The sequence below is a fragment of the Anastrepha ludens genome, chromosome 3, assembly GCF_028408465.1.
Source record: "Anastrepha ludens isolate Willacy chromosome 3, idAnaLude1.1, whole genome shotgun sequence".
In the NCBI taxonomy this organism is placed as follows: Eukaryota; Metazoa; Arthropoda; class Insecta; order Diptera; family Tephritidae; genus Anastrepha; species Anastrepha ludens.
The window spans coordinates 89,976,940-90,000,000 of NC_071499.1; the positions used below are offsets into that span (position 1 = coordinate 89,976,940).

The 23,061-nt window shown below is 36.8% G+C and overlaps 1 protein-coding gene across 8 annotated transcripts in view; it reads left to right on the forward strand.

The window, feature by feature from the left end:
• The window catches only part of LOC128858430 (uncharacterized), a 137,388-nt gene that overhangs the window by 64,464 nt on the left and 49,863 nt on the right, over window positions 1-23,061 (forward strand). For 6 of the 8 annotated variants that reach the window (XM_054094696.1, XM_054094697.1, XM_054094699.1 and 3 more), the window contains exon 2: window positions 11,645-12,989. In XM_054094696.1, coding sequence (XP_053950671.1) covers window positions 11,795-12,989 — 1,195 coding nt within the window. In that variant the 5' untranslated portion in view covers window positions 11,645-11,794. The remainder of the gene's footprint in view (window positions 1-11,644; window positions 12,990-23,061) is intronic. The other 2 variants (XM_054094702.1, XM_054094700.1) reach the window with 2 other exon arrangements.

Consider the following 23,061-nt stretch of genomic DNA (forward strand, 5'->3'; position numbering starts at 1 on the left):
TAAAACAAGTATACTTGCGCCAAGCGCCGGCAAACGCCAGTTATTTAGCGTGGCCCTTCCATATCAAACGCAACACCTTTCGCTTCAGAAAATAAACAAACAAACAGAAAAGCAAGAGTGTGCTCAAGTAAGTAAGGAAATCGGAGAATGATGGAGTAAATACTGCACACAAGGGTTTGTTTATTATCTGTGCTTACGTCACTCGATTGTCAAATTCGCTAAGAACAAAGTAAAGCTCTTCTGAGGGTGCCACCTTCTGTAATCTCTATCTCTTGAGCATAGCCAAAGTCTTTGTTGTTGTTAAACAACAAATAGTTGGTCACTTTGCATTATTAAAAAAATTAAAAAATAATTGGTATGTACATTTCTGTTAGGTGTTCGGCTGAGCTCCTCCTCTTATTTGTGGCGTGTGTCTTGATGTTGTTCCACAAATGGAGGGACCTACAGTTTTAAGCCGACTCCGAATGGCAAATAATTTTTTATAAGGAACTTTCTCATGGCAGAAATACACTCGGAGATTTAACATTGAAAAACATTTTCTATCACTTTGTATTGAATTCTTTAAACAATTAAGTAATCATCATGATTATGTGAAGTATATGCCATTGGAAGCTACAACCTTACTCCATCTTTCAGGCATCGGATTCTTCTGACAAAAACTCGAATTCTTGGAGACTTGGTCCATGCATTGAGCAAATTTGCGATGCTCTCGTTAGAATTGAACGGCTCTCCAATAAGAGCAGACTGCATTGATCGGAACAGGTGGTAATCAGATGGTGCAATGTCTGTCCAGTGGGTGGGGCAAGATTTCCAAATTCAGTCCCTCTAAATATTGCTGGACCGATTTAGCAACGTGTTGCCTGGCACTGTCATGCAGCAAAACCAGTTTTTCCTGTGTACCGTCCCATTCCGGCCGCTTTTCTTTGAGAGCTCGATTCAAACGCATTAGCTGCAGTCGATAACGATCGCCAGTGGAGGTTTCAGATGACTTAAGGAGTTCATAATAGATGACTTCCTTCTGATCCCACCAGATGCAAAACATAACCTTTGAAGCATGAATATTTCTTTTCGCTGTCGACGGACCTGGTTCACCTGGCAGGCTCCAAAACCATAATATGTGTATAGTATATCAATTTTTCATCGCCAGTGACGATGCGATGCAGAAAACATTTTCTTTTTTGTCGTTCAAGGAGCATCTCACACGTCACCAAACGTCTCTCGATATCCCTTTGATTCAATTGATGTGAAACCCAGTTACCTGCTTTCTGGACCATTCCCATCGCATGCAAAAGTTTACCGACGGTTGATCTGTCAACATCCAACTCTTTAGACATATCATCAAGGGTGCATCTTCATCCAATAATTGTTGTAGTGCGCCTTCGCGATCTTTATCACTCTCGTCGAAATTACCAGTTTGGAAGCGTCGAAACCATTCTTTACAAGTTGTATTGGTTGGAGCGTGATTACCGTAAATATTGATCAATAAACGACACGTTTCAGCTGCACTTTTCTTTAAATTTAAATTAATAGTGAAGCATGACTTCCCGCAAATGCTGTATTTTCGGAACGAACGTAGACATTTTTGACGTCAGATAAAAATGATTTTTGTGCTTCAAACGAATGTCAACTACTGCGATCGAGACCTCACATATACACCTTCAAATTACCAGTATATTACTATAGCGAAACCTAAAATAGTATTAGCAGCGACCCCTCTTTCGCGAGGGCGTAAACTTATTCCCATACCCAATATTATTACACTATGATAATATATTGGTAACACTTTGCGGCCATGAATATTTTTATCATGTAGAAATATCAAAACTATCAACATTTGCATCTTCATATTGTTGTTGAACTGCGTAAGGAATGAGGAAAAACGACACGTAATTTGAAGGCATACATTTTTCACCAAGAAAAGGCGCAATCTCAGTGAAGAGATTTCTAGCCAAGTGCAGGATCCCTATTTTAAACCATTCATCCTATTCGCCGAATCTCACCGTGCGAGATCTGTATGTTTCCTAAGATTATATTTACGTTAATAGGAACTAAATTTGCCGTTAAGGCTATTAAACCTGAACTAACATTTGATTCCGAGTATACCGTTACGTTGAACAATAACAAGCTGAATTAATTAGGATAAATCGTTTCAGAGAATTTTAAGCCAAACCGAATTAAAAAAATTTCTTTTATTAGTCAATTGCCCAAATCTTTTTACACTGTGCGTTGTCGACTGGTGACTCGATGACTCGCGAGCAGCCACGCTGCGAAGTGCGCCGAAGCGGCTTGATCATCGTGAGATCTAGGCCAATTGTGCAATCACAATTGCGGTTAGAGTAATATCCGCACCAAAGCTTGCGCCCAACAAGTACACTAATATAGCATCCAGAAGAGAGAACCAGTGTACGTGTATAAGTAGTGTAGAGAACGGTTGGGGGTGGAGTACAAAGCTCGCAGCACGGTGCGGAGACTAAAATTGTCATTATGAATGTAGTTTATTTGTCTCTACGACTAATTAACTATCGGCGGCACAATCAACGGACATTGCAAGAAAATCTGAAAATATGAAGAATCACTAATGAAATTATGACAAGTCACGGCGACCGCTTGCATGATGGTTGCTAATACATACATATATTGCAGTAAATAGGTAGATGAGTAAAACAACCTAGCTAGGAATTGTGTGTGTTTGTGCGAAATGGGTCGAGGTTTCGAGGCTGACCAAAAAAAACAGTGTTTCTTTGCGTTCGTGTTTGTGTAACGTGCGTGCGTGCGTGCGCTTTGCTCACTTTTCCTTGACCATTCATGCATTTTCCAATTAAAAATTGAGTTCAACGCAACACAATGAATGCCTTAAAAAATTAATTAATTAAATACAATAACCCAATACAGGTAAAAGTAGGAACTTGATTTTTGGTGAAATGCCGGAAGTGGTTGAATATGCGCACATGCACAAGTACTGTCTATATGTTTGGGTGTGAAATGCATTTTTAGCGCGCTTAGAAAACAATAAAACGAGCATAAAAAATAACGAAGCAAAAATTTGTTAAGATGGTTAATGGTATGCTAGCAGCTAACAAGCTGAGGAAACACCAGTGCTAAAAAATTCAAAGCAATTCAAAATGCATATTCAATTTTTCATTTCTCCATTTTATTCACTCGCCATTTTTTTTTTCAACATTATTATTTTTTTCATCAATTTAAATAAGCGCATTCGCTGCTTTAGCTTGCTGCGTCGTGTCGCGTCTGTGCAGGTACGTGAGCGGCTCTGTGGCGCTCTTAAATTGAGAAATCTCAAGGAAATGGATGCGCTACAGAAATACATATGTGCATATGTACATATTTATGCAATATAAAAAACAAAAATGTAATGGAAAAAATACGACAGCAGAAATGCAAAATGCATGAAGTCATCTGCCGTGAAAACGACAACAATACAAACACATGAAGCATACCCAGAAAATAAAAAAAAGCATTACCGTAAAGATAGTAATGCAAAATATTGCATGCAACAGCCATGCAAGTGACTCAATCGCTGAAATGATTGTTTTTGTTCATACTATTTTTTCTTATTTTTCTTGTGTGAATACGCTTGCGGGAGTAAATTTGCATAATTTTAAAAAAATTATTTGAAATAAAATAAAAAACTACAATACAATAAAAAAAAATATTTTTATCCATACGAGTAAATCAAGGGACGGAAAACAGAACACAGAAAATAAATTATAAACAAATGCATAAAATGCAAGCGTTTAGAATGAAGCAAGAAAAGCAGCACTACAAATCTTCTGTTATAAATCAACATTACAATTCTCTGCTGAGAATGCTCACAACTTGCATCTCCATCTACGAGTATGTGCATATGTATGTATGTGTGCTAGGTAGTGGTGCGTTTTTACTAGACAGCTGCTTATACTCGTACGAGTTGAAATCCAACTCGTTTCGACGTTACAGTAGTTTGCGTTAAAAAAACAGCAAATATAACGGTTTCGCAAACCTACTACATAAATACATAAAGAAGAAGACTAAGTACTTATGTATAGCAATTTATGAATATGTAAATTACGACTAATATATATTTATGTAAGTTGCACGACTACGTGTAACAACAAAGCAAGAAGTATTAAGTTCGTATTAATATAATATTCTCCATTTTAGTACGTCTATAGTTACTATTCTTTTAGCATTAGGCGAATTTTTATATTGAAGAAAATTGATGACATCTAATTTCTCTTCTTTATTTGCTATTCGTATTCGAATGTTAGCGATAATACAATTAAAAAATATATATAATTATAATGAAGTACATACTCGTATATTTCAAAATAACTCTCTAATTGCTTCCAAAAGGTGACCCACACGTTTTCTTTCCTCGATATTGACCAGCAATATGAGTTGTAGCGGTTCATGTTTCGGATTTCCCAGAATACGGCCCAGATACGATGTTTTTCTACGTTTGATACACCTGAACTATTCGCAGTACTTCCTCATTAAAAACTTGATCGCTTCGGCTTATTTCAAGTAATCTCCGTAATCTCCACATTTCAAATGCTTCCAGTCTGCTCATGTCAGACAATTTTATAATATGTAGCCATATGCAGAACTGACTATACATAGCATTTATTGAAGTCCCGACATTTTAGGCCTTTGCCATATTTAAGAAATTTGGATCTCGCTTTAGCGCGATTTAAGTGCTGGACGTTCGGTCTGGGTCCAACCAATCTTGCTGACTATTGTGTGAATGAACCATATTTTAATAGGTCATTTAGCACTAGAATTCCAGTTATACATGAATGGATTGAGAATGTACATATCTGATAGGAAAAACTGCTTGCGGTTCTTTACTGATGGCTCAAGGCTTGACAATAAAGATGGTGTCTAGTGCAAGAAGTCAAAAGTTAGTGTTTCGGCTCGTCTTCCTACTCACTGTAGCGCACTTCAGGCTAAAATTGTCTGGTAAGGCAAAAATGTGACTACCTTTAGGGAAGTCTATATTTATTCTGATAACCAAGCGGCGACTAAATCTCTTGGTGGGGTTGTCAATAATTTCATCATTAGGTACTCGCAAATGCCGGACGGAATGGGGGAATATCTTCGTATTCATTTGATAAGGGTGCCAAGGCATAGTGACATACCAGGGAATTGTAAGGCATACAATATGGGTTGATAGTCTGACATTTTATTTTATTTTTGTTATTTCTTCCAAACAATATTACAGCTGTCTATATGACAATAAGTAATTTGTTTTACAGATATGTATTTCGAAAGTTAAGTGGTACTGTAAGGCCATTGCCCTTCAGGCTCAATTATATATAAGTAGAGTAGAATGGGGTAAGATAGGTCATTTTTTTTGGAGAGCTCTTGCTACGGTGTTTTTGCATTGATTTTGAAAAATAAGCAAGATTTTGAAAGGTTATTTATCTGCTAACATTTTGGTTATACTGACTTATGTTTGGCTAAATATTTTGGAAGCTGCATTCAATAAGACAAAAGTACTTTTTTTCGATATTTTCAAAATCGGGGGGCACGATAGGTCACTACATGTGAGGGGAAAAGAACAATGTACATGGCTTGGAAATTAACGTTTTAACTTTTATTTATAGAGTATGAACACTGCACATGTTATAAAAGTTAGGAATTTTTCTTTAATTCATCACGCGAGCACGTAATGTTTCGAACGGAATTTTAAATTGTTTAGAGGCTGATCGAACACTAGCGCCATCTCGGACTGCCGCGATTGCGTTTTTTACGTCCTCTTCACTTCGTTTCGGCGTTTTTTGCACATAATTACGCACCATTTTGCTGCAAAAACAATTAAAATTTATTTTATTCAATTAAAAGTAGTGACCTATAATGCCCCCAGACGGCTGACCTATAGTGCCCCCAAGCACATGTTTTATGTTAGTGTCGATATTTTTTTTAAAAACAAAAATATCAAAAAACTAACACATTATTAGTGTTCAGCATTATTTTCTACGTGAAATAAAACTCACCTGACAAATATTTACATGCATTAAATGCACTGCACCGTAGAATAAAAAAAATGCTATGTCGGAGAAAAGCTCACAAAAAACTAAACGACGGCAGAACTAGGATAACTAATCAATGGTGACGGCCGAAATGACAGTCGCGAACGTTGTTCCCCACCACGTATTCAATTCACATAAGACGAGTTACCTCTGCAAAAACAGTGCGACGAAAACCCCACCTACCTATTGTGCCCCCATACCTATCTTACCCCATTCTACTCTACATACATATATTTCTTATTATTGTATTTTTTTTTCATTTTCAAATATATCTTTAAAATGTTAAGCTAAAATAATACCTTTTTCCGATGATGTTCGGGTCCATTGTCCATTTGTGGTTCTTATTGGTGGGGCGTGTATTGTAGCTCCGACCATCTTTTTTGACGCCTTCCACAATGAATAGTTTGCAGATTTTATCGCGTCAATATTTTTAAGGTAATTGTTTAGTTTTTTATTTAGTTGTTTTTTGTCATCTGAAAGTCTTGTAGTCTGCCAGTCTGTAGTCCTCAGCTTTCTTTATTGTTTTAGTTTCGGTTTTAATTGCGTCAGGAATGTTATATTTTATAGTCTGAAGTTGTAGAGTTGGTGTAAATAGGATTAGTGTTATTAAAAAAAACTATTGCAGTTTAAATATTGTTGGTAGTTTTAAATTGGATTTTCCTGTCCAGGCTTTGCTCCATTATTTCCATAGAAGCCTTCCAGTCAATTCGAGTGTTATAGATATCACCACTAATTTTTTAAGCACCATAAAAGAAATGGTTATTTCTGAAAAATTTTCTAATGTTTTTTTTTTTTTTTGCAGCAAGTGAGTGACATTGTTTTAAACAGTTTCTTGATGAAATTCAAGAAAAATTTTATGGAATGCACTACTGAATATGTAAATGTTGAAAGTGAGCTTAAAACATTGTAATTATTTGTAAAGAAAATAGAATGAAGCACCTTTCATAGCATTTTACTTATTTTTCAGTTAAAAAACGTAATTTCTTAGTATTCATTATATTAGTTTTTTACTTCATATGTATTATACATAATTATGATACGTTCACAGCTTCTGTAAAAGTAACAAGGTTCGTCCAAAAGCTTATGGTATGGAATAATTAAGCAACTATAATACAATTTTTAAAGCTAACACGTGAATATTTTGTTGGGGGATCAAAGTTCACCTCTTATTACAATGAAGCGGCATACGAAATGGCAAAATCGTTTCATCTCAGGTATGGACTGAGTATAATTTACTGAACACATTAGAAAATAAAAAACAGCAGCACTTAAAACAGGTACATACAAAATTGTTTGCCATAATCTTCCGCATATAGCCTAAATAATTGAATGAATTTAAGGAGTTAAGCAAGGTACTCTATCGCATTTCATATGCAATTAGATGTCAAAATCCTTATAAAATTCTTAGCCGTGGAATATGAGTGAAAGTTCGCAATAATTTCACGAATCTCCTTCGTGCTCTGTTCAGGCTGTGCAAAAGCACGCAACATGTTGCCAACTTGATGCTAGCAACATTTTTCCACCACTGTTCAAATAACCTTTGCTATTTAAAATTTCGTGCGAAATGACAGTTCGCCGAATTTAAAAACTGTGTTCAAATTGAGATACAGCAAACATTGTAAAAATCTGCTAAAAAGTAAGTTCGCTTAAAATATGGTAAATTTTTTATTTTATCACCATAATTCTTTGCTTTTCCGCGTAGATAATGAAAATACCCAAAACTCAAATAATATGAAGCAATCAACAGTGCCACCACTTCTGCACCCACTATGCAAGCAGCTTCTTCCAATAACGACACTTTTGTTTTTAATATTAATTAATTTATTTATTTTATTATTTTTATTTTGATTTGTTTATTTCTGCCAATCAAATATTCTGCTGTCAAATGTTCACGTGAAATAATATGGTGTTGTCAGCGAAACTTCACGCCTCAGAGCAAAAAACAACGCTTTAGTGTCAAAATGTCCTGCAATGATGTTTCAATTTGTACAACTTAATTTATGTACTAATACTTTGAAGAAGTTAACAACTTGCACATTCCCAAAAAGAATTAATTTCTTTAGTAAATACAAATGGTATATAGCTTTCGTATTCTTATTTTGTGAGCTCAAGACCGGTTTAACAAAACACTACAAATTTAATTATTGCTTTGATTTATTGCCGATATTTCGACCTCAAATAGAAACAGTGGTTTTTTATCATTGTTGATTGATTGATTGATTGCACTATTAAAACTGAAGTGGTTACATTAAATTGCCCAAAAACTGAAATTAAAGTGACGCCTAAAAAAGGTTGCATTTGAACAATATCGGTATGATAGCACATTGACTGCACGTTTGCCAATTTAATTAAAAAGCATATGATTTTATGATATACTTTGAGCGCTAGAAGTAGGTGGATTATAAATATGAAAAACACTTTAATTATAACGGGAGGGACACGGACGGAGTGCAATGAAGTGTTGCATATAAAATATACGTAATATACGTTATAATGAACGTGGCGAGATTGTACCAACAATCAAAATCTATTTATTTAGATTCTTCAGATTTCTTGCGCCACTTGACAAAGGCTTCAAAAACGAAATATAAAAAATTAGCTATAGTACAATAATTGTTGAGAGAAATACGGTAGCCTCGTAGATCTCATACTCTCGTAAATGACTAGTAATAAAACAGGGACGTTTCCCATTCTTACTTTCCCTTTGAATTTTGCGCTGCACTGATAATATGCAAATATGTAAGAATCCTTAAATATTCCTCAAATTAAATCAGGATAGATCCTTCCAAATACAATCTGTAAATCTTTGCAATAAATTGAATAAAAGTTATCGCGAATATTTCAAATATCTAACCAATAAATAAGCTTTTTGAGGCCTCGAGCGCTGGGTCGTTCGGTAGCTTAGTAAAAGTCACATAAAATTATGAAATATGAGTTATTGCGGTGTGATGTTAATTGATACAGTCAGCTGTCATGACTTCCTATATTATTTTGAATAATGTTTTTGTCTACAATTAGCAACCAAACACAAGTTTTTATGAATGCTGACATATAACTAACATATAATTCTCCCGATCTATTGCGCCACACTTCCGTTACCTTGCTTCCATTACAACCAGTGCTTTGCAAAGATATTTAAAGGCACCTAATAGTACTGCTTCAGGGTGTCCACTAATGTTAAAACGCCACTGATTAGAAGTCATCTTCAGGAACTCTTGGCAGAGTTAGATACACCTGGAAAACCATTATAACAGTTTCATGAAGTCTAATAGCAGAATTGTGAGGGAAGATCCTCTTCCATTATATTGTTCTTATATACTTATACATATAATTGGTGCGTACATGCTTTTTTAGATATTTGGCCGACCTTTTCCTCTCATTTGTAGTGCGCGTCTTTGTGCCTTCTCCGAATTTCAGATGGTTCTGTATGAAAAGCTTTTTCATGGCAAAAGTTTGCCATTGCCAACCTAGGTTTTGAGCCTACGGTGAGCTTCGAGAACGGGCTTTGCCGAATGGTAGTCACGCAAAAACTCATTCGAGCTATTGCAGCGCTAGCTTCTGGACAGGTTGTGTCGATAAATTATAATTTCGAGGGGACTCAATATGCTCAAATTTAAAGCTACCAGACTGTTTTGTGGTAGAATTTACGCTTGCTAGTTGAAGACCATTGATGAACTTAAAAATTATGACACGAACCAAAAAAACTGCTATAAGCAAGAAGTGCTGGAAGAACAGCTGCTTTTCGCGCATCGAACGGAGGTGGTCATTTAAACGAAATTGTATTGAAAACTAATTTGAAATAAATCGAATATAGAATATTCTAAATAAATTTTGCTTATGTGACAAAATCGTTTGAAAAATATTTAAGTTATTAAATGTTAAAGCACTGCAGCTCCATCTATTAACAACAATTTGTACCCATGTGTGTGTTTACTAGTACTAGTAGTAGTAAACTGCCTCATCTTTCTTAAGGCTAAGGCTTTCTTTTGACTAAGGTATTATTCCTTGTGACCACAGATTTTTCTATCGCATTTTCACCGAGATTTGAAGTGTTCATAAGTTCAATACATGAGTTTTGCTAATTGTGCTACAGATGGCCATAAAATCGATCTCATCTTTTCTTACAGAAAAGCAAATTATTCCGTGCCACCATTTACGGTATTCGCCTGCCTTGGTACCATGCGACCATTATTTATTCCGCAATCTGCACTTAGGGAAGAAAAGAAGGCGTCATAAATGGAATAGAGCTCTTTAAGTCACTTTTACTTGATTACTAACATAGAAAAGGGAGCAACATTTGTAGCGAATCAGAAAGCGAATATATTAATTAATAAAAAATATGTGTAGCGAAGTGTTCACTGTCCTCAACATAGAGTTCTTATTTGCCGCTAACTCGCATAGATTTGCACTTCGGCTCTCATAGTTTAAAGTCTACATTTGTTAGTTGCATCAGCAAATTAGTAAAGTTGATTGATTAATTCTAATTCAATTACTTTATGCATAGACATAGGCCCATAGTGATCATGTGTACGAGAAGTACGTAGATAAAAACAACAAACTCTACAGTCTTGACAGTATTCGTTGCGGTGCCTGCTGCTGGGGAAGAGAAAAGCATCCGCTGCGCTAAATAGACCAAGTGGAAATGGATTTAGTCTCATTTGGTGTTTGTAATTGGCATGCGTAACTCCAGAAGAAGCAGCCAAAAACGTTTATGTGCATTGTGCGCAATCGTTTCCAAATAGTTCACCCAAAAATTTCATATTTACTCCATAGGTCAGTATCACTTGTGGTACTTCTAAGTAATAAGTAGCTATTTATCTACAAGCGAAAGTTCTGACAAAGAATAAAATAACATTTGACAAATAATAAAAGAAAACGGGTGCAGGTTGAACTTTTAACAGCATTTTCTACCAGAAAATTTGTGTAACTGTTGTTCACAAATTCACTTTTATTTAGGACACGCGCTGTTGGGTTTATTCGCCACTGTTAACTGGGTATTTATATTCTTAAGATTTTTATGAGCTTGGGATGGTACCATTTCAAGTTTTGTTGCTTTTGGTTTTTGTTTATGTTGATGTTGATGTTGATGTTGCTATTATTATAATATACATATCTCGCGTTTGCTGGAAGAATGTCATAACTCAAAAAATCAAAAAATTTCAAATGACTTCAATTTTTTCGATTTACTATGTCTCTCTAAGCAATTAAACTTATATTCGAATTTTTATCCATGGACAAATTAGAGAACTTAATAGATATCGCCATGAATTTTTTCACACTGATGGTTATTTATGCATACTAACCACCACTAACACTATTTTGTGTTATGACATTCTTTCATAAAACCAACCATATGCATATACATATGCACATGTGTACATGTGGAATAGTTTACTGAAAACTGAGGGCAAAAATTATAACGAAAATGAAAATGAGCATGGAACTTACACATCTGTAGATAAGCTTGACTTCCGCTGCCTGTTGCAAACGCGTATTTCCAAAACAAGCAAGTGCTGTTAAAATAAATCAGTTGCAAGAAGTTGTGACCGTTCAAAAGAGAACTTAGAACAAAATATGGCAGATAAAATGTTTTTATTTTAAATTAAAATTTTTAGTGAAAATTTCACGTAGACTCTATCTAATCGCCTAACCATGAAAAGGAGAAAAATACTTAATGCATAAAAATAAAAACAAAGAAAACTAAATAAGAAATTGGAATGTTCGTAATTTGTGAGAGAGTACATTAATGTTTTACAAATGATCGAATGGTGGTGATTCTACTACTATCGCCGCCGCCACCAACACCACAACCATCATACACAACAACAACAACCAATGGCTGTGATGGAGGATCGAACGATAGCAGCACTGTATCGACCACATCGACCGGCGATACCGTCATACCCACCATCTATACCGTCAATAAAGCAATACCACTGCCAAACGAAGCAACATATCAACACTATCAACCACCCCAACCACCGGCACCAACGGCAATTGCATTTCAACAGCACCATCAACGCCAGCAGCATCTCCACAATTCTACCGAATACGATCAGCAACGTCAACATCGCCATCGAGCGCAATCGCTGCATGAAAAAGCCCAAGCACAAGCCAAACCCTACAAAACAACAGCACAACATTCTAGTCATTTGTGTAGTGAGAAAAGAAGAAACACCAGCGAACGCGACAGACATCCGAACGTTACGAGCGCACATTATGCGAAACGTGCATACACCAGAGAGGGCGGGCGCGGTTACGAAGAGCGCACAAGAAAAATGTCTGGTCAACAATATCTGCCCAGAATTATTGTCTCACCGCCACCGCCACCATCACCACCAGCTTCTCCACCCCCAGGGAAAGCTCACAAAAGAGCAATCGGTGCACAGCTCGAACCTGAAGCAACAGGCTCAACAATACCTCCATTACCCCCTCCCTTGCCGAAGAGTCAACCACCCTACAGTTCCTATTATAGACGTTGGTGTGGCGCAGAGCATGCTCGTCAACACCCTCACCACTTGTGCACGAATCCGCTGCCAAAGCCGCCTAGAAGTGGCGCAACCCATACACCTGCTGCCGCATCGAGCACACCGCTCACCGGTGCGACACGCAGAAGATCGGACGCACGCGTGGATGCGTCCAAAGCATCAAAAGCGTCTAAGGCACGTTGGTCTGTTCCTCCATCACAACAATCTGGCCCCTCCAGTTATCAATGGTGTCAGCACATTACACCAACCCACTCGCTTTCTTCTTTTCCGCATGCTGCTTATTCTACTCCTCCAATGCAACAACAATCGCCACCAGCCAATACGAATTACAACTATAACACTAATACTAATACCACTGATTTTGTTCGCCACGTGACACGTGTTAATTTCTATGATGTCGTTACTTCGCAGGTCGAATTTGAGCCCAAAGATGATAGTGATGAATGCGATACGGAAGCTATTACCAAAGAAGGTGAGTGGATAATAATTTGCATATGTTAATATGAGTACTAAGTTCTAGTGTATAAAATAACTAAATACTTGAGTTAAGTGCGTATTTATGTATAAGTAGTTTTGTATGTACTTAACTGTGCACATAAACAACTTTGCGTACTTAGTTCATTAGCTAGTGTCAATTTTCACTTTTTAGCTCGACTTCCTCAACCGTATTTGCACTCATACATACTTATTTAAGGTTAAGTGAAGTTACAATTATATCGCACTTCCATAGCTTACTATTTTAAAATTTAAATGTGTTCTTTCACTTAGTAGACGAGTTGAAATTTTCCATTTCGCAATCTCTTCTTCTTAATGAGAACAGATACTGAGTTATTGTAAGAACAAAGAGCTCATTCCCTCGAGGTACCCGAGTTAAAGTTTGCTAGTTTTCTCTGCTGGTATTGCTGCTTATGCTGATATTGTAAAACTAGCTGCCACAGTAGAGTGAACTTGTGTATACCACACGAGCAGCTCAACGTTGCAAAAAATGTTTCTAAAAGCAGTAGCTGCATGCAGCCATTGGAAATCCTCCAAATGCACTTCAGCCATGGAAATGTTTTACAACAAAACCATGTGACGCTCAGATATGGCAAAGAATGCAGTTCTACAAAAAATCATGCATCACAAATTGGAGCAGAAGATTGGCCAAAAACCTCGCAAGTAATGAATTCGTCATTACGGTGGTGGCGCAAATTTAATCATCTAATTTTGTTTTAAGTATTGTAACTTTTACTAAATCAAAAAATATTTTGAGTGTTTGAAAGTTTTATTTGGACCTTACGCGTCCCAATGCTTGTCTGTTTTTATATTGCAGCTGTCTAATTCACAAGTGTCAAATATGATTGACGTACGACGCCATTTGAAAAAATTATAAATCTTCCGATAGAGTGATTTTATGGGGGTACGAAACATGAAACATTAATGTAAATGAAAATGAAAACTTTAGGAAATGGAGTTTGGTTTCCTTGTACGCATGGATTCTGAGTTTTGGTATAGCATAGCGAATCGAACGTTGAATCAAGTCGACCCATTAACTCAGGATTGGAAAATTTGCCATTCATTCTTCTTTCGTAAAGGGGCCGATATGTAGTAGCCAAAGCTTAGACTTAGCCTTAGACAGATTAGCCAACTAGCCTTTACAGCCTTTTCGTTCCGCGCCACAATGCCACTACCGCCGTATATTCATCACAGTGACTGCCATATAGGTCTTGTACAAATTTATTCAAACCATCTGACTTTGTCATACGGCCAATCGCAAAATAGTATTAGCTGACTGAAAAATGTTTGTATAAAAAATATTGATTTCATAGAGTGTGAGTGGTAGTCGCCCATAACTACCATATAATTTTTTGTCTCTGTCGTACGATTATTTTTGTTTAACACTTAGCTTGACATTAGATAAAAATCCTTTGCTAGACAGAAGTATAACAAGATGATCTCAGAGCGTGTTGAATCCTCGATCAGTTTGATTAATTTGATCAGATAGCGCTTAGATATTGGAAACTTTTGTGATGGAACCTGGAACTTGCGATAGATCATAAAACTTTGTTAAACTCAATTCGTTAGTAGAACGGACTTCATGCATTTTTGATCATATAACAAAACTTTAATTGTAATGTTTTGTCAAGGACTCTTTCAGCTCAACTGTGTCCCTCAACTTTGGTCCTTAAACGTTCATATGGCAAATTTTAGTATGAGTAATATGGAGTATCTCCTCTTAAATAGCAGTGACGTAGAGTCGGCGCTTACGATTATGAGCTCATGGAGTAAAGTCAAATGTGTTTCGGTCTTTGCGAACTCTCTTAGCAAAGGTCAAACAAATTGCAAACAAATTGAAAACTATAAGATATAAGATTTTGATATTCCAAAAACAAATTCTCCTTTTTAATATAAACGAGTTTATGTTTATTTCATGACAAAGAGGAAGGTATGCCGGTAATAGTGGGAATAAAATCAGGCAAATGACCACCACGACCATGCTTAGAGGACAATATCCTTTTCATGAAATTTTCCTTAACCGAATTGCCAAGTGGATGCCCTATGCCCTCGATAGCCTCACGAATTCCATCTTTGAGGTCTTGATTCGACCCTGGGCTGTTGCCGTAGACCTTCTCTTTCACGTGGCTCCAAAGAAAAAAATCACAAGGTGTTAAATCACAAGATCTCGGTGGCTAATTGTGATCACCTCTTCGAGAGATAACACGCTCCGGAAACTTTTCCCGTAAACTATCAATGGTTTCGTTACTTGGTGGCACGTAGCGCCGTTTTGTTGAAAATAAACGTTGTCCAGATCAATACCATCCAATTCTGGCCATAAAAAATCGTTAATCATCACTCGATAGCGCAATCCATTCACCAATAACACCAGTATTAGAAAACCCGATATAGTACCGAAAATAATAAATCAAGCAATCAGAAATGTCATTCTAATTTTTTGAGGCTTGGTATTGAAGACCGAAAGTTTTGGTTGGGAGAAAAAAATATTGTCTTTACGAGATCATTAGGAAGCTAGGAAAAGAAATGATATTAATAAAAACTAGCAGTCCGGACAGTGTCTATAAGGACAAAAAAATGTTTGGTTCATTTTCGTAGAACTATAAAGTTATTAACGATCGTATTAAATTTTAAGAGCTTGATTATTTAAGATCTACTTACACTTAGTGTAATAAGTCTACCCTTCTTCCTTGGTAGTTAAAAAAGTAACATGAAAAACAGATTTTATGTTTTTAAAATACATTTTTCTTATTTTAACGAACATAACGACATTTAATTTATTGAAGAAAACGCATAATTATATCACATCATTTAGCAAATAAATAATAGATTTTATTTTTATTTAACGCAAAAGTTAAAAGTCAAAAGTCTACTGTCATTTAAAATTAAAGATTTTAAATATTCAAAAATATGCACGTTTTTAGTAAATTGTTGGATACCCACGACATTTTAACAATTCTCTAGGTCTATTTTGCATAGAGTTTACCAATTTGGTGGTCTCTTCGATAGTAATCTTCTCCCACTTCTCCCACATAACATCCTTCAATACCTCTTTGCTTGTAATTTGGTGTTTCCTTGTATTTCTTTCCAGAAGCGGCCAAAAGTGTTTAATAGGGTTAAAATCTGGTGATTGTTGTCGATAGTTTGGGGGTATTATTGAAAAGCTATTGCTTTAATTTATGGGCCGTATCCTTGGGGCTGTTGTCTTATTGAAAGCCCCAGCATCTCAACGCTTTGCCATAATTTTGCTTATCCAAATAAGCAAGCTTACCATTGTTGAATCTGTAAACTGAATTTTCCCAAGCCATCAACTGTCTGTCACACACCATACCATCACCCCACCACCACCATATTTCACTTTTGTTAATACTTTTTATTTATCCAGCGCCATACTAGCCTTCCTCCACACAATTTTTCTTCCTTTTATACCAACAATGCAAAATTGATTCCATCTAAAAAATAACCCATTTTCAAAGTTCTGGGGGCTTGTATGCAAGCTTATTTTCGAAAATTACTTTCTTCCATGATAAACGGGTTTTCTTAAAAGTCTTCCGGCAATTGAAACACTTTTATATTTTTGAAACTTATCCATTACTTCATGTTTCACTTTTGAAGAAGTTCTCTTTATATCTTTCCTTACAATATTATAATACTGCGCTTTTATTGTTCCTTCCTGTTAATTTAAGAGGACGCCCTATTTTTGGCCTCGAGGTTATAACTCCGGGGATGTAACAAAGCCGCAACACTCGAATTTATGGGGTATCCTTACCGGACATTGTCAGTTGCGTGTAGATGCGGTGAGGCTTGGGATTGCTTCAAGTTCTTTCTGCAGAAGCTGTCTGGAGGACGTCGGGCAAAGGTTTAGATATCTGGGCTCTCACTTTTTCGCTAAACCTGCGCATATTGCGGGTTTAAATACCATCATCAGTAGCTTGAAGTGGTTAATACGAACGTAAGTTGCACTGTTGGTCGTCATCCTCTAATCCAAAGCCACTGCTTCCTTTTTTCCACCTGTCTGATTCCATTCCTTGCTCCTTTATTTTTTCCTGTATTTGAACGGTCGGGAAAATTTTCTCGTCTTCGCCTCTCAAGTCTGAATTGTTGCTGCTTGCTTTGGTGTGAGATCATGCGCCTTTCGGATTTTGTAAGGCTTGATCGCCCATTACAGATTTTCTTTTTTCGCGTTTACTCTCGGTAAAATGCGTCCGCGTCTTTGTAAGCAATACTCTGGACTGTCATTAGTCAACTAACAGATAACTGATGCCCGTGCATCAGCTGCGCGAGCGGTCTGAAGTAAGTTACCCTTCGAGTGCCAGACCCTGTACTATGTATTATCGAAAACAGGTACCATTAGAATTTAAATTTGTAAAAAGCTCACCGTTAGAATTTCATTGACAAATAGTATTTAAACATAAAAAAATATTTCATTTATTTGTTGAAGTAGTACTTTCACACAATTGTTAAATAAAAAAAAAACGTTGAAAGGCCTTATAGGATTTCAAACACGAAACTAAGTTACAAGTGAATCACGTCCCTGGCTACTACTTTTTCCCAAATTTCTGCTAGATCTCGTATACTGTCGCGGTAAAACTATTCATCTTTTGAGGCTATCCACGGATCAAGCCATTTTTGATGTCTTCACATGAATCGAACTGCTAGTCAGCTAGTCCATGTGCCATCGATCGGAACAGGTGATAATCGGACGGCGCAATATCTGGAGAATATGGCGAGTGGGGTAGGAGTCCCCATTTCAGTGTTTCCAGGTAGGTTTTAACGGTTTTGGCAACGTGAGGAGGAGCGTTGTCATGCAGTAGAATCACTTTTCCATGCCTCTCCGCGTATTGCGTCCGCTTCTCACGCAGTGCTCGGCTCAATCGCATCAATTAAAGTCGATACCGATCCCCAGTGATGGTTTCGCTTGGTTTTAACAGTTCATAATAAATAACACCAACTTGGTCCCACCAAATACATAGCATAACCTTTATTTTCTTTGGATTGCTGTAATGAAGAAAATCCTTCCTTTTTTGCCGTTGGAGCAGTTGTTCACACTTGAAAAAACGGCGTTCAACATCCCTTGGTTTTAACTTATAAGGAACTCAAATCCCCTGTTTCTGAATCATTCCCAAAGCATGTAATCGTTTGGAAATGGATTGGCGAGTAACTCCTAATACTGAAGCAAGCTCTTCTTGCATTTGACACTGATCCTTATTGAGCAATGCCTCCAATTTAGCGCCTTCGAAGGTTTTTGGCCTTCCTTCACGCGAACGGTCGTCAACATTAAAATCACCGTCTGTGAAGCGACGGAACCAGTCTCGGCACGTTGTTTCACTTAAAGCAGCATCTCCATAAACTTTTTGTAGCTCTCGATGCGCTTCAGCCGACGTTTTTTTCGAATGAAAGAGGAAGATCAACACTTCCCGCAAATGACGATTATTCGGCACAAAATGATGACGACTTAATGCGACAAACAGCGAAGTAGGCATCACGCTCACAAGACTTACCGACTTCGTGGACAGCTGCGTTTTAAGACGACTATATAAAACATATTCGCCGCCCAGTCAGTATGTTTTAATTGAATTTCTACAAATGTATGTATATAGTTTCAGCATACATCCTTTGCTGGGTGTTTGGTCGAGCTCTTTCTTCAATTTGTGATGTGCATGTATTTTGTATGTATGTATTTTGTTGTACAAATGAAGGCACCTGTAGCTTTATACAGCCTCCTAAAAGCAGATGGTTTTTTTATGAAAAGATTTTCCATGGCAGAAATGCACTCAGAAGGCCTGCCATTGCCTGCCAAGCGCCGACCGCCAACCGCTATTAGAAAAACCGTTTCTATCATTTAGTGTTTCATGCTCACAAAAGGTTTCGAGACCGAGCCCTACCGAATAGTAGTCACATTCAAATCCATTCAGTTACGTTGGCTGACATAACATTTCACAAACTAGCCTAAAGAAAAAGTCGCCTTCGGGCATGTGAGAAACAAAAAATCTCTCTCAATTGCTGATTCACACTCAAATTGCGAAAACAGACCTTTAATGAGTCCTAACTTTTTTCGTTTTCATTAATCAATTTTCTTGCTGTGCGAAGGTCCGCATACAGTTGTTCAATTTCTAAACCACTTATAAAAAAGTGAGCAAAGTGAATTTTTTTAGTGCTTTGTACTTATAGGTATGTATATATATTACTGACGAAGTGCGTAGTCCATTTGACTTATGTAAACAACTAGTACTCGTATGCAATTAGCTCAAGGAGGCGATAAAGGCTGATATCCGTTAGGCCATCTACATACAAATTACGTTAATAGCTACTACGCATTAATTACAACCTATTGGCATCCAATAAAATCTTGTGTGACAATGCAATAATTCGTTTCCTTTCCCACCGTTGATAAAAAATTAAGTTTTTAGCCTCTCTGTTGAATAAAAAGTATGCAATATATAATTACAGGGAAAGAGAAAGTGATGTAATAAACATTTTCAGTCAATATTTATTTTTGTTAAGCCAATAAATATTTACAATCTCATTCATTACGTATTTTGTAAAAGCAATTTGTACTTAAAAAAAACTAGCATACTCGTACAATATTAAAGCAACATATGTTTTAAGAAAAGACACACATACATACGTACATATTGATAATAGAAGCTGTCACACGTATAATAATAAATTTAACTATTGCTCATAAATGCATTTCTGTCACACGACTCCGTAACTTTTAAACGAAATAAATAATAGCTAATCGTATAAAATTATGTGTCTCACTGGCTGACACACTTGCTTTGTTTTTGTGCCTTTTTAAACTGGCTGAACGCCGTGAATTACCTATTTTGCTTAAATGGCTGGCTACCGCTGACCAAATTTGATGAGTGCTGCATTCGCCAAAAATCGTAAAAGGGAAGTATATTTTTTATTTTCTTTCATTCAACTTTGGTTTTTGGTTCGTTAAAGCCAAGCGATGACAACGGTCATAGCGGGGCGTCAATTAACATTGTGTTAGCGGGCAAAAACATATAAATTAACAGTTAGTTTGGGCCATAATTAACAGCTAATGAATGTGTAAAAATTTCAGTCTAACGAACGTTTCCATTTGGCATTTAAAAATAGTTTTAATGGCGAATGTAGTGATAAGTACAGGGTACTCTTTTAATAATCATTTGTTTTACTTTTCTTATATATCTATATTAACTTATTGAAATTTATAGAAATCTTTACACTTTGCATGAATTATCACAAATGTCTACCATTTTGCACGATACAGATATTGACGGTTTAGGGCGTTTTATCTACAGTTCGTCCAGTTTTGGTCTGCCAGTCCTTTTTCTATCCGCGACAGATAGTTTCTTCAAATTCTTTCCCCATACTTTGAATTGTCGACTCATTCGAATGATTATTTGCACCAAAAAAATTACCAATTTTGTCTTAAAAATCGACCATATTCAAAATAAATTTCAAGAATTTTAAAGCATTGTTCTATGTATTTGTATAAAATTGTACAACTGGTTACTTGACAAATGCCGAAAATTACATAAAAAGGGTACCCTCTAGGAATTAAGCATCTAGGCGTCATTTTTGAAAAACCTTTTACATCTATTATGAATTTCCAATAATTCAATTACGAGTTGCAAAAATACAAATAGAAATAATATAGCAATGAAAGGGTCATTTGTGTTTAACATTTTGGTTGGTCATGTTGGGCTTACTTGGCTTACCTTGTATTACTTTAATAGTGTTTGTAAGGAACATGCTTTGCAGAACGATCATGTTTGAAGAGCTTTCGAAGAGACAGTATTTGGATATTTACAAGTGTCTGAGTGGCTTATTAGTTTTGTCATAACTTAGGATATGTTAAAACAAGAACTCAGATTTTAAGAAATAATAAAATATTACACATATTTATACAAAAATTTACCAAGGCTGCTTTCTAAACGAACCCCACTTCATCATGTCGATAAGATATTTAAATTCTCCCGAGGAGATAATCAAATTTTCACACCGACTAAACCAAGCAGCAGCCAATTTAAATTCAAAATACTTGCTGCGTGTAGTATATTATTTCCGTAAAGATATCATGCCTTTTGTAGCTATAATTAAAGAATCAGTTTTATGAACTTTATATTATTTTTTTTATATATTCGTAACAAATAACGTTTTTTGTTATTGGCACTTATGCCAGTTCCAGTCAAAATGACTGGTGCAAGTTTCTATGTGTTGAAAATGCATGGTATGTAAATGTATTACAACAAATATTATTCAACTTATTTTGTCAATTTTTTAAGGCAAATAAGAACTTCTTTTAAATACCAGTAATTTTGACAGGTTTTGTTAGAAAAAGGTATATTCAAGCAGCTGGTAAATCTAGTGTTAAAACACAAACACTACTATAACTTTAAAGTTTCAGTGGAGATTGAAACCAAGCCCAAAATCAAATTCATTGTCGTCGCGACAAAAGAGTATGAAACTTGCGTTAATTTTTAGATAATGGATTTCAAAACGTCCAGGATTGCCGTAGCCGTGCTTGCCTACCATTCGCTAGTGCCCTGGTTCAAAACTTCGGGAATGATAGAAAACGTTTTTTCTAATAGCGGTCGCCCCTTAGAAGGCAATAACAAACCTCCGAATGTATTTCTGCCATGAAAATGCTGCTCATAAAAGATTATTTGCCGTTGGAAGTCGGCGTAAAACTGTAGGTCGCTCTATTTGTGGAATAACATCAAGGCAGTCACCACAAATAGGTTTAAGAGCCAATTATTTATATTATTTTATATTATGTAAAGGTTGTCAAAAAAGTCTTGCGGTATTTCCGCAAGCTTGTTTTTGCAAGCGCGTAGTTCTAGTTGTATTCGACGCATCGGTTTACGCTAGAGCTTTTTGGAAAGCTCTTTTCACGTGCTAACACGTGTTTGATTAATTGTTGTTTGCTTTTAGTCGTTCGTGAGTTACAGCGTCGCAAACATGGAGCAAAATAAAGAGAAAATACGGCATATTTTACAGTACTACTACGATAAAGGCAAAAATGCATCTCATGCTGCCAATAAAATTTGTGCAGTTTATGGACCCGATACAGTTTCCATTTCCCTCGCACAACGATGGTTTCAACGTTTTCGTTCTGGTGCAGAGGTGATCGAAGATGCGCCACGGTCCGGAAGGCCTGTCGTCAAAAATTGCGATAAAATCGCTGAATTGATGGAAAGAGACCGGCTTAGTAGCAGTCGTAGCATCGGCCAAGAGCTGGGCATGAGTCATCAAACCGTTATAAACCATTTGAAGAAGCTTGGATTCAAAAAGAAGCTCGATGTATGGGTGCCACACGACTTGACGCAAAACAACATTTTTGCCCGTATGGATGCATGCGAATCGCTTCTGAATCGCAACAAAATCGACCCGTTTTTGAAGCGGATGGTGACTGGCGATGAAAAGTGGGTCACTTACGACAACGTGAAGCGCAAACGGTCGTGGTCGAAAAGCGGGGAAGCTTCCCAGACGGTGGCCAAGCCTGGATTTACGGCCAGGAAGGTTCTTCTGTGTGTTTGGTGGGATTGGCAGGGAATCATCCACTATGAGCTGCTCCCCTATGGCCAAACGCTCAATTCGAACCTGTACTGCCAACAACTGGACCACTTGAATGCAGCACTCATGCAGAAGAGGCCATCTTTGATCAACAGAGGCCGAATTGTCTTCCATCAGGACAACGCCAGGACACACACATCTTTGGTGACGCGCCAGAAGCTCCGGGAGCTCGGATGGGAGGTTCTTTTGCATCCACCGTATAGTCCGGATCTCGCACCAAGTGATTACTACCTATTTCTGTCCATGGCGAACGAGCTTGGTAGTCGGAAGTTGTCCACAAGAGAGTCCTGTGAAAATTGGCTCTCCGAGTTTTTTGACAATAGGGAAGCGAGCTTCTATAAGAGGGGCATTATGAAGTTGGCATCTCGTTGGGAACTCGTCATCGAACAAAACGGCGCATATTTGACTTAAATCCCATTATTATAACCAATTTTATGAACAATTGAAAATTCAATAAAAATACCGCAAGACTTTTTTGACAA